At 39.7% G+C, this 12,440-nt stretch overlaps 2 protein-coding genes across 2 annotated transcripts in view; one reads left to right on the top strand and one right to left on the bottom strand.

Annotated features, from left to right (window-relative positions):
• The window catches only part of DNAH12 (dynein axonemal heavy chain 12), a 229,243-nt gene extending 224,152 nt beyond the window's left edge, over positions 1-5,091 (bottom strand). Inside the window, exon 1 of the mRNA XM_049715390.1 lies at positions 4,424-5,091. The gene's annotated coding sequence lies outside the window, so the exon portion shown is untranslated. The remainder of the gene's footprint in view (positions 1-4,423) is intronic.
• Positions 5,091-10,600, top strand: PDE12 (phosphodiesterase 12). The gene is made up of 3 exons (XM_004267945.3): positions 5,091-6,508; positions 7,496-7,574; positions 8,089-10,600. Exons 1-3 carry the CDS (start codon positions 5,201-5,203, stop codon positions 8,529-8,531), a joined length of 1,830 nt encoding a protein of 609 aa, XP_004267993.1. The 5' UTR covers positions 5,091-5,200; the 3' UTR covers positions 8,532-10,600.
• Positions 10,601-12,440: the final 1,840 nt, after the last annotated feature.

Here is a 12,440-nt window from a genome sequence, read left to right as displayed (position 1 = left end):
AAAGAAATGAAGGAAACGATAGCAAAGATCAATAAAACTAAAAGCTGTTTCTTTGAGAAGATAAACAAAATTGATAAACCATTAGCCAGACTCATCAAGAAAAAAAGGGAGAAGACTCAACAGAATTAGAAATGAAAAAGGAGAAGTAACAACTGACACTGCAGAAATACAAAAGATCATGAGAGATTACTACAAGCAGCTCTATGCCAATAAAATGGACAAACTGGAAGAAATGGACAAATTCTTAGAAATGCACAACGTGCCAAGACTGAATCAGGAAGAAATAGAAAATATAAACAGACCAATCACAAGCCCTGAAATTGAAACTGTGATTAAAAATCTTCCAACAAACAAAACCCCAGGACCAGATGGCTTCACAGGAGAATTCTATCAAACATTTAGAGAAGAGCTAACACCTATCCTTCTCAAACTCTTCCAAAATATAGCAGAGGGAGGAACACTCCCAAACTCATTCTACGAGGCCACCATAACCTTGATACCAAAACCAGAGAAGGATGTCACAAAGAAAGAAAACTACTGGCCAATATCACTGATGAACGTAGATGCAAATATCCTCAACAAAATACTAGCAAACAGAATCCAACAGCACATTAAAAGGATCATACACCATGATCAAGTGGGGTTTATCCCAGGAATGCAAGGATTCTTCAATATACGCAAATCAATCAATGTGATAAACCATATTAACAAACTGAAGGAGAAAAAACATATGATCATCTCAATAGATGCAGAGAAAGCTTTCCACAAAATTCAACACCCATTTATGATAAACACCCTGCAGAAAGTAGGCATAGAGGGAACTTTCCTCAACATAATAAAGGCCATATATGACAAACCCACAGCCAACATCGTCCTCAATGGTAAGGGTTTTTTTTAATATAAATTTATTTATTTTATTTTTGGCTATGTTGAGTCTTCGTTGCTGCATGCAGGCTTTCTGTAGTTGCAGTGTGTGTGGGCTACTCTTTTTTGCAGTGTGTGGGCTTCTCACTGCGGTGGCTTCTCTTTATTTCAGAGCGCAGGCTCTAGGCGCACGGGTTTCAGTGGTTGTGGCTCGCAGGCTCTAGAACACAGGCTCAGTAGTTGTGGTTCATGGGCTTAGTTGCTCCGCAGCCTGTGGGATCTTCCTGCACCAGGGCTCAAACCCATGTCCCTTGCATTGGCAGGTGGATTCTTAACCACTGCACCACCAGGGAAGCCCAGGCTTGATTATATAAAAGCACTTATGGATAACGACACCAAAATGATTCTCCAATACTATGCAAAAAGATTTTTCTATTTCTTAATAGAAATGATGAAGATGCTAAGAGAACTTATGAAACAAACTTACTATGCTTTAAACTATGTATTGTTATTTCAAAATTAAGAATGGGAGTGCAGGAAAAAGAAATGAGTCCATATGCTTAAGAGTTCTTCATGGAGCTAAACTGTGTTGTTTTACATAAGTTCTTTGACTGAATTTCTTTTCTTCGAACTAAGTTTATGATTGCTGTTATAGTAACATTAATTATACTTATATTAAGTGATATAGTTGTATCTCAATTTTAAAAATGAAAAAAATGATATAGCTGTATCATATACATACTATGCTATATAGTATATTAATATATAATGTAATCATAAATTATGATAAATATTTTAAAATATAAGAAACAAATAGCACTGTTGGTGGGACTGTAAATTGATGTAGTCACTATGGAAAACAGTATAAAAACAGAAGTTCCTCAAAAAATTAGAAGTAGAACTACCGTATGATTCAGCATCCCATTTCTGGTTATATATACACACAAAGGAAACGAAATCAATATCCCAAAAACGTCTCTGCACCCCCATGTTCTGTGCAGCATTATTTACAATAGCAAGACATGGAAACAACCTAAATGTTAAGTGTCCACAGATGGATAAATGGGTAAAGAAAATGTAAGATATATAGACATAGAAATGATATAGATATATAGATACAGATATATAATGGAATATTATTCAACAATAAAAAAGGAGATCCTGCCATTGTGACAACATGGATGGACCTCAAGGGCATTATGCTAAGTGAAATAAGTCAGACAAAGACAAATACTGTATGATTTCGATTATATGTGGAATCAAAAAAAAATTAATTCATAGATACGGACAACAGATTGGTGTGGGGGGAGGGATGGATGGAGGAAGTGGATGAAGGTGATCAAAAAGGTAAAAACTTCCAGTTATAAGATAAACAAGTTCTGGGTATATAATGTACAACATGGTGACTACAGTATATGTGAAAGTTGCAAACAATAGATCTTAGAAGTTCTCATCACAAGAAAAAGAATTGTAACTATTGATATAATGGATGTTAATTAAACTTATTGTGGTAATCATTTGGCAATATATACCTATATCAAATCATTATGCTGTACACCTTGGACTAATACAATGTTATATATCAATTATATCTCAGTGAAACTGGAAAAAATAATTTAAAAAGAAACAAATAAATAGAAGAGATTGATTCCCTTAAACAGAAAGCAAATAGAAATTATTAAATTTTGGGGACTTTCCTGGTGGCGCAGTGGTTAAGAATCCGCCTGCTAATGCAGGGGACATGGGTTCAATCCCTGGTCTGGGAAGATCCCACATGCTTTGGAGCAACTAAGCCTGTGTGCCACAACTACTGAGCCCACATGCCACAACTACTGAAGCCCACGTGCCCTAGAGCCTGTGCTCCGTGACAAGAGAAGCCACCACAATGAGAAGCCCACTCACCGCAACGAAGAGTAGCCCCTGCTCACCGCAACTAGAGAAAGCCCACATGCAATGAAGACCCAATGCAGCCAAAAATATATATATATATATAAAATTTTGAATATATGAGAAAATAGATTACCCTGAAGTGATATCAACAAATTACTCAAAATTTCTGAGTGCTATCCCTCAAAATTAGTTTCATGTTGACCTTAAGTTAAAAAAGATAAAAGTATATTAATGATCTATGCCAATGTTATTAACTAAGTGAGGGTAATTACAAGAAACTTGTCTTCACACACTAATTCCTGCAGATATACATATAAGTAATAAAAATAACTCCAACAACCGTAACTTTTGATTAGTGAAAGTTAGCTTGTGTTTCTTGGTATGAATTGAGAATGGATGAATAAAATGATTTCTATTAGATGCTTCTCCTTTTGGCATGAGGAAAAGCATAGTATTGGTTCAGTCTTGTAATCTCAAATTTTAATTATATAATTTACATACATAATTGTGCTACAGTTTAGCCTCATAAAATAAACACACCATTTATTATTTTTAAGTCTGTAGAGTTCAGATTAAACTTTCTTTGGGAAGTTGTGAAACTTCCAGAACACTTGCAGATACTTTCTCCTGAAAGAACTGACAAAAGATAATGTAAGATAATGAAAAGAGGAAGGTACTGAACCATGGGTATACTATATTCCTATCTGTGCAAAAAGTGGGGGGAAGGGTATAAATTCATAAACGTTTGTGCATGCATAGAAGTCAGAGGCGGGAAGATTACCTTTTTTTCACTACAAATATGTTTTTACTCTTTGAAGTAATTTAAATATCAAAAAAAAAAAACCCTAAAAGAAAGTATGACACTTCAAGGCATGTGTCTCAAACTCGGATTAAGACTGCTACAGTGCTACAGAGTTAAATTAGATCAGCTTGCTTGAAGGAGAGTCATTTTCTAATAGGGTTTGTTTTTTTTTTTAGCCTCCCGGAGCAGGTTGCAGGATCTTAGTTCCCAGACCAGGGACTGAACTCTGGGCCTCAGCAGTGAAAGCCTCGAGGTGTAACCACTGGACCGCCAGGGAATTCCCACATTTCCTAATAGGGCTTTTATCTTTTAGCTTATTTAAGATTGAGTTCTGCAAAGATGCATGAAGAGAAGTGCCATTTCAAAATTTATATTTGCTAATGTGGGTACTATGATACTATGAACTGGAGTACTGAGACTTATTTTCTTAAGCCAACTGATACAATGTAATGACTTTTACCCTACACTGTAGCCCCAGATTACATACATACCACCAGGCATCCAGTTACCTTGTCAAATACTTGCTGCGTGGGGAGAGGGGAGGACAGGAATATACATTTCAAATGACTGCAAAATGCATCCTTCTTTTAGAAAAGGCTTATTTTCCTTATTGTAAGCCAGGGGAAAGGGTATGGCTTATTATTAGATACCCAATAAATAAACATTCCAGTTGTAGGAGACGGGAAAATACATACAAACATATCACTTGTCGAGAGAAGGGAATTCTCAATTTGTTCTCTGAATCTTCAAGAGTTGTTTTTTTCTTCAGTTAGAGTATTAATTATATTTAACACAAAATCTGTTTCTTTAAATACTTTCTTCATTTGGCTTTCAAAGAAGCTACATTTCTCATATCCTCTTACTTACTGGCTATTCTCAGTCTCCTGCCATTCATTCAGCAATGTCTGTTTGGTCTTGAGCAGGTAACTTAATCTCTCTGGTCCTCACATCCGTAAAAGACGTTTTTAGCACAGTCACCGCTCACTGACTGGGAGCTACTATATATCGTTCGTAGTTACTACCACAAAAGCCCTGCTCCGCGCGTCGGCGCTGGCTAGGCCTGAGGTGAACCCACCACACCTCGGAAGAGGGTGAGCAGCCTCGGGAATGCTGTGGAAAAGTGAGCAACACTTTCCACACCCGAAGCCAGGCTGGCAAACCGGGTGGAGTTCCCTACGCCCTCGCGCGAGGAAGCCCCAGGAACCACCAGAAGGCACGGGGTTAACAACCAGGAACTGCGCCAGCCTCCGCCGGGGAAGCGAAACCCGTGACACCACCCCAGCCAGTTCCGTTTTGGGCGCGCCTTCGCTTCCGCCCGCTAACTGCACTTTCGATAAAACCATGGAGTCTAATATTTCCCTCTGGAACTTCTATATTTTCTTCACTTTTCCAGCCTTATGACTCTGGTTGTAGATAAAAATTAAGCTGTGATGGATTAGAGACACGAGTGGCTATGGAAAAAAGGAGCTGGTGAGCGGGCCTGGCGAAAGTGCGTGGCAGGAGCACAGTACGCCCTCTCTTCGCCGGCCGGAAGTTGAGGGACTGAATGGGTTCCGGAACCGGCGGCTGCGGCTCTTCTGTTTCTACCTGACGCTTAACGGTCGCCCAGGCTCAGAGCTCGTCAGCCTCTGGGCCGCCAGGTTCATGTGGAGGCTCCCAGGCGCCCGCTCCGCGCTTCGTGGGGTCCGTACGGCAGTGGAGCGGCACAGTCGGGCCGAGGCGGCGACTGAGACCGTGGCAGGCGCGATGGAGCGCGCTGTGGTGCGCTGTGTGCCCTCGGAGCCTAAGCTAAGTCTGTCGTTCGCGCTGGCCGACGGCAGCCACAAGAACATGCAGCGCGACCAGAGCGAGCCGCTGGGTCGGGCCCTCAGCCGGATCGCTACCAATGCCCTCAAAGGCCACGCGAAGGCGGCCGCCGCCAAGAAGAGCAGGAAGAACCGGCCAAACGCAAGCGGCGGCGTGTCCTGTGCGGGGCCTGGGCCCGAGCCGGCTGCAGCCTGCGAACCTGTGGTGAAGCTGTACTACCGGGAGGAGGCAGTGGCTGAAGACGTGCTCAATGTGGACGCCTGGCAGGACGGTGCGGTGCTGCAGATCGGCGATGTCAAGTACAAGGTGGAGCGCAACCCTCCCGCCTTCACCGAGCTGCAGTTGCCGCGCTACATCATGGCCGGCTTCCCGGTGTGCCCCAAGCTCGGAGTCGAATTTGGGGATCCCGCCGGCTCCCTCTTCCGCTGGTACAAGGAAACCAAACCCGGCGCGACAGAACCTGAGGGCGGAGGCCCCTCATCGTTGTCTCCCTCTTCGCCCTCTCCTGGTTGGACTGAGACGGGTGTGGACGAGCGCGTCTACACCCCGTCCAATGCCGACATCGGGCTACGGCTCAAACTTCATTGCACCCCAGGCAATGGGCAGCGCTTCGGGCCAAGCCGGGAGTTGGAAAGTGTGTGTCCAGTGGAGGCCGGGCCCGGCACCTGCACCTTTGACCACCGGCATCTGTACACCAAGAAGGTGACGGACGACGCTCTCATCCGCACTGTCTCCTACAACATCCTGGCCGACACATACGCCCAGACTGAGTTTTCGCGGACGGTCCTGTACCCGTACTGTGCCCCTTACGCCCTGGAACTCGACTACCGCCAGAACCTTATCCAAAAAGAACTCACGGGCTACAACGCCGACCTCATCTGTTTGCAGGAAGTTGACCGCAACGTGTTTACAGACAGCTTGGTGCCGGCCCTGGAGGCCTTTGGGCTGGAGGGCGTGTTTCGAATCAAGCAGCATGAAGGCCTGGCCACTTTCTACCGGAAGTCCAAGTTCAGCCTCCTTAGCCAGCATGACATTGTTTTCCATGAAGCCCTGCAGTCTGACCCACTTCACAAAGAACTGCTGGAGAAACTGGCCTTGTACCCATCTGCGCAGGAGAGGGTGCTCCAGAGATCTTCTGTACTTCAGGTAGAGTAACTCCGCCAGTCTCGACATACTCGTTCTGGAAGAGGCGCCGGGGCCGGGGGTGCTTATAGAGAAGAAACAGTCCAGATTTTACTGAAAGGTGTTTGCTCTTGTATCTTAAGCACGTAATTTAGCCTTCCTTCCTTCCTTCATCGAGCAGATACTTATTGAGTACCTGTAATGCGCCAGGCACACTACAGGTTGCCTTGAACAAATCAAACAGGAACTTTTCATAGTGCTTATGATTTAGTGTTTAGCTAAATACAATAATTTAATAGCTAATATTTTCTTACTACTTGCCAAACACTGTTTTGACACATTTTAAAGAATTTAAATTTTAAGTCTCTGGTATGTTGCACAAAGTGCTCCGTAAATATTAGCTGTTATTTTAATTTTGGCTCATAGTAATCCTAATGTTCCCATTTTATAGATGTTATTCTAAAACTCTGTTGTCCAGAGTTTTTAGGTAGTTGGTTTTGTTCATAGTAAGAAGAGCAGCTGCCATTTTTTGAGCACCTACTGTGTCTCATGCACCTCTGAGTAAGCTTATTTAATTGAATCCACACAATTAAATGTCCTCCTTGAGGTGGATGATATTGTCTCTTTTTTACTCATGATGAAGCTGGTTTAGGAAAAAGAAGTGTCCCTCTCCAGGTCTCACTGCTGTAAATGGTAGAGTGGGTATTCAAAGCGAGTTCTGCCTGACTACAAAGCCCACGCTTACCCACAGAAAAACACGGGCTCCAACCTTAGTGTTGTCATCTAAAATGTATTCATGCTACCTCTGTGTATTGGACTGTTACTAAAATGTTATGCTGAATCCCATTCATTTATATTCCAAAACTTAAAATTAAATTTCATAATTTCAATCATACTTCATCAGCAGGGAGGCATATGGAATAAAGTGTCAGTTCATCATATAGTTTTAGATTTTTTAAAAATTCAGATTGGGAAATAGCATCTGAACTTGGCATTTTCTGTTTATTTTAGGTTTCTGTTCTTCAGTCTACAAAGGACTCTTCTCAAAAGATATGTGTTGCTAATACCCATCTCTACTGGCACCCCAAAGGTAAGTTTTATTGGTTTTCTCAAGTGGCTTGAACGTGGTAATGTAACGTCGGTAAAAGCTGTTTTACACAAATACATCTTTTTTTTTTTGAGTTTTATTGAGATATAGTTGACATACAGTGCTATACAATTTAAGGTGTATGGCATAATGACTTATACATATTGCAAAATGATTATCACAATGTTTAGTTAAAATCTATTACCTCATATAAATATCCCCCAAAAGGTTTTTTTCCTTGTGATGAGAACTTCTGGGGTTTACTCTCTTAGCACCTTTCAAATATACCACCCAGCAGTGTTAACTATAGCCATTGTGTTGTATATTACATCCCCAATACCATTAATCTTATAACTGGAAGTTTTACCTTTTGACCACCTTCATCCACTTCCTCCCCACACATACAAATACATATCTTGAATGTCACCCAGATACTGTGGTTTGTTTTTTCTTTGTTTTTTTTAACTTAAAGGCAACTTTAGAAAGTACTTAACATTAATGTTTTTTATATTCATAGGTGGGTACATTCGCCTCATTCAAATGGCAGTAGCCTTGGCTCACATTAGACACGTCTCTTGTGATCTGTATCCCAGCATACCAGTTATATTTTGTGGGGACTTTAATAGTACCCCATCAACAGGAATGTATCACTTTGTCATCAGTGGCAATATTCCAGAGGATCATGAAGACTGGACTTCCAATGGGGAAGAGGAACGATGCAACATGTCTCTTACCCATTTCTTCAAACTGAAAAGTGCTTGTGGTGAACCTGCTTACACAAATTACGTTGGTGGCTTTCATGGATGTCTGGATTACATTTTCATTGACTTAAATGCTTTAGAGGTTGAACAGGTGATTCCATTACCTACTCATGAAGAAGTTACCACCCACCAGGCCTTACCTAGTGTTTCCCATCCCTCTGATCACTTAGCACTTGTATGTGATTTAAAATGGAAATAGATTTGTGTCTGATGGAATTTAAATCTGCTTTAGTAGGAAATTTAATATGAATCAAAGCTATGTGTAACCTTCAAAGAGGAAAACTAGGCACTAAGGTAAAATATTCTTACCATGCGAGTTATGTTCTAGTGTCTTCATTACATGACTATCATAATGGTTGCATAACATAGTTTCTCTACCCTTTTTTTTCTACACTTGGAGGAAAACAAATATATTTATGACTAGCAAGAAGAACACTGGGTACTTTTTATACTTTTTTTTTTTACTAGTAATTAAGAATTTTGTAAAAAAAATAACCATTTGAATGATCCTGTAATTTTTCTATCATAACACATTTCAAATTAAATCATGTATATATAATTAGGGGGAAGCGCATACAAGTTAAAGTGAGAGGCTTATTCTGACACATGGAAGGAATAACATTAGGGTCTACCTCTACCTCAATTTGGTTAGCAATTTAATACAACTTCAGAGCTTTAACAAAAAATTAAAATATACCATTACCAATTCCTATTGCTTCTCATCTTTCATTTTTCAGTTATCATAAGGCATCTTCATTCTCTTAGGATTTTAATTTTTAGTGTATGGTACAAATGGACATATTTATATTCCCATTCTTACTTGCAGCTCATTTTAACTTTCAGTATGCAAGCACAATTTACTATTTAAAGTGAACAATAACATCGTCAACTTGATCCTGTTGTCTTTAACGCCTTTGCCCATGGAAAATGTTCATAAATCAACAGGGTATTTGACATATATTAGACTATAACACAATACATTAGATATGAGAAACTGCCTATTGATACGGGCTTGCAGTTGTGGATGAACCATGGAGCATTTCTGTGCTACAACTATTTTCAAAATTGTTTTTTTTCTAAATAGAAAGGGAGAGTAGTAGTGGGGCTTTTGAGCATCTCTCGAATAAACTTCTTACAGACTTGAGCATTATAGTTTGAGTTACAGAACACTGTATATGTAATTACATACTGTAAAAAAAATTTTAAATATGAAGCCAAACTCTTGAAAATTACAAAGTATAGTTTTACTGATTAGAGTCTAGCCTAGAGTAGTAACTGAGCTTTTCTAACTCAATTATCACCATACCTTATTTTTAATGTTTTAGCTGTTGCGCTCTTGTTCAAAAGAACCAAAATGTTCTCGTTTTTCTGCATTTAACTTCTAAGCTTAGATAGCTAGAGCTCACTTCAAGAGCTCTGATTTTCCAGTCATGAAGGCCTTTGTTCCACGTTTAGTCTCTAACCCGATACCATAAGAACTTTCATCTTTTGACAAAGTAACCTGTATTTTCATATTCTGCTCACTATCCAATGTATTGTTTACTCTTAGTAATTTTGAGAATGAGAGGGTTTTACTTGCACTTCAGATTGAACCTTGAAGTGCTTAAAAGTACGTGCCGGAAAAATTAGGGTGGCAGTTTCCTGGGATCTTGTTTAGAAAAGGCTGTAAGTGAAAAATTGATGCTACCAAATTGTGCCTTCCTAAAAAGCATCTTGAAAGCATTTTTTAACATCAGTTTACAAATATAGAAATAATATATTGAAGCCAGAATCTGATTCTTTTGAAATTTTTTTTTCCGTTTTAATATTTGGTTTTGGTTTGCTTTCAAACAAACATGTTGACAGGACTTACTACAGTAAGTTGAGAGAAAAAGTTTAAGCAAAAAAGTTGAGAAACATAAAAGAAAAAAGTGTAACATGACATCCTCATGCCCATGAGAAAAACATACAGGTCCTGTATTAACACCACAGCTAGCTAGATGGAACTCTGGTCAGAAAAATTCTAAACACGTATCAAACATTCCACATCCTGACACTTTAAATTTGATATTTGCTGACTAAACAATGATCAGATTGTACACAGGCATTTCAGAATATTAGAATATAGAATATTATTTTGAAGTGCATATACTTTGGTCAAATCTCTAGCATATAGATATGTTAGTATGGTTTGTCCAAATGTAGGGAACACTAAGAAAACTGTATAAATAGCATACCAAAATGTCCTTGTATATGAGCTAGAATAAAGTGTTATTCAGAAATGTTTAAGTGTTTAAAGCCATCTCTGTGATTGAATTTTTCTATTACATTTAGATTTTTTTAGTACATTTAATTATAAAATATGGAAAGTAGTAACTCCGGTGAACCACATTTTACAATGTTACAAGTTCTTGCTATAGGAATTAACATCCTGAAAATTTTGTTATCAATGACAAACTACTATTACAGAACATATTATCCTGTTAAATGCTTTTTTTTTTTAATTTTTTTTATTTTTTTTTGCGGTATGCGAGCCTCTCACTGCTGTGGCCTCTCCCGTTGCGGAGCACAGGCTCTGGACACGCAGGCTCAGCGGCCATGGCTCACGGGCCCAGCCGCTCCGTGGCATGTGGGATCTTCCCGGACCGGGGCACGAACCCGCATCCCCTGCATCGGCAGGCGGACTCTCAACCACTGTGCCACCAGGGAAGCCCTAAATGAATTCTTATACAGTTGCCACTACAGACATACACACTGGTAGGTCATAATTCATTAGTGAACAAATCATTTCTGGCTATGTGATGTTCTTTAAAATTCTAGAAACTAAAATCAGTTGTTTCAAATTTTCAAGAATTTTACTGGTTGGTGACATTTTTGTCATCAAAATGTGGTGGTTTCAGTCCAAAGGTAGATCTCTGAGCAACATAATATAAGGGGGATAAGTCCAAAGAACACTACTGTGGGAAAATCTCCCTGGTGGAAATTGACACCTTTAGATCTCACATTCTCCAGCTATGAAATACAGGCAGAAATTCCCTACAAACTAGTCTGAGACAAAACCAAAACCCATATATAATGAAAGATAAAAGTTTGCACTACTGGTTTATCATAAGACCCACATGGCAACTCAAGAGGGAAGATCTTTCCTAATAGCCAACCAGTTTTCCAAACATAATTCAAAAACATTTAAATGTGGGAATTCCCTGGCAGTCCAGTGGTTAGGACTCCGCGCTTCCACTGCAGGGGGCAGGTTCAATCCCTGGTCAGGGAACTAAGATCCTGAATGACACGCAGTGCAGCCAAGAAAAAAAAAAAAAAAACAGAAATCAATGACATTAAAAACAAGAAATCAATAGAGAACACCAACTAAACCAAAAGCTGGTTCTTTGAAAAGATGAATAAAATTGATAAGCCTCTAGCCAGACTGAGGATACAGATTACCATTATCAGAAATGAAAGTGAGGACATCACTACACATCGCATGGACTTTAAAAGTCAGTTTGGGGACTTCCCTGGTGGTCCGGTGGTTAACACTCCACCCTTCCAATGTAGGGGGCTTGGGTTTGATCCCTGGTTGGGGAGCTAAGATCCAACATGCTGTGCAGCGTGGCCAAAAAAAAAAAAAAACATGCAGTTTGATCCCAGTAAATATCTGGAAATAATTATTACTACATATGAGATAATTCTGTGTATACACTAATGAAAATGAAGTCTCAGTAAATGAGACACTGATACTCTGGAAGATTAAGATAAACATTTCACTTACGTTTTATTTTCATTGAAGAATATATAAGGTAAAGGGGGGAATCCATGGAAGCAAACATGTAACAAAATACCACCACAGAAAAGCAACTGAATGATTTGAGAAAAAAGACAATGGGGAATATTATGGACAACAACAACAAAAAAGCCTATTAACAGAGGGACAGAAAACAGAAAATGGTTCTATCCTCAACTCTGATGCTGCTAGTCAGCCTTTAAGGGAACCACAATCCCTCTTCAGCTTCTCTGTTAACATACTTAACAATTATTTGACAGAGTATTTTTTAATCTGTGGGTATAATCAACTGTTCTATATAATACAGGAGGGTCACAGAGACCTCTTTTTGATTGATCAACACTACATTTA

The sequence above is a fragment of the Orcinus orca genome, chromosome 10 (genome assembly GCF_937001465.1).
Source record: "Orcinus orca chromosome 10, mOrcOrc1.1, whole genome shotgun sequence".
NCBI lineage: Eukaryota > Metazoa > Chordata > Mammalia > Artiodactyla > Delphinidae > Orcinus > Orcinus orca.
Note: the sequence above shows the minus strand (reverse complement) of the source record. Positions and strands in the feature narration are given on the sequence as shown.

Coding starts and splice junctions, on each gene's coding strand:
- PDE12 (XM_004267945.3), top strand. CDS start 5,201: ATGTGGAGGCTCCCAGGCGCCCGCTCCGCGCTTCGTGGGGTCCGTACG. Junction 6,509..7,495: donor AGAGATCTTCTGTACTTCAG/GTAGAGTAACTC, acceptor TGTTTATTTTAG/GTTTCTGTTCTTCAGTCTAC. Junction 7,575..8,088: donor TCTCTACTGGCACCCCAAAG/GTAAGTTTTATT, acceptor TTATATTCATAG/GTGGGTACATTCGCCTCATT.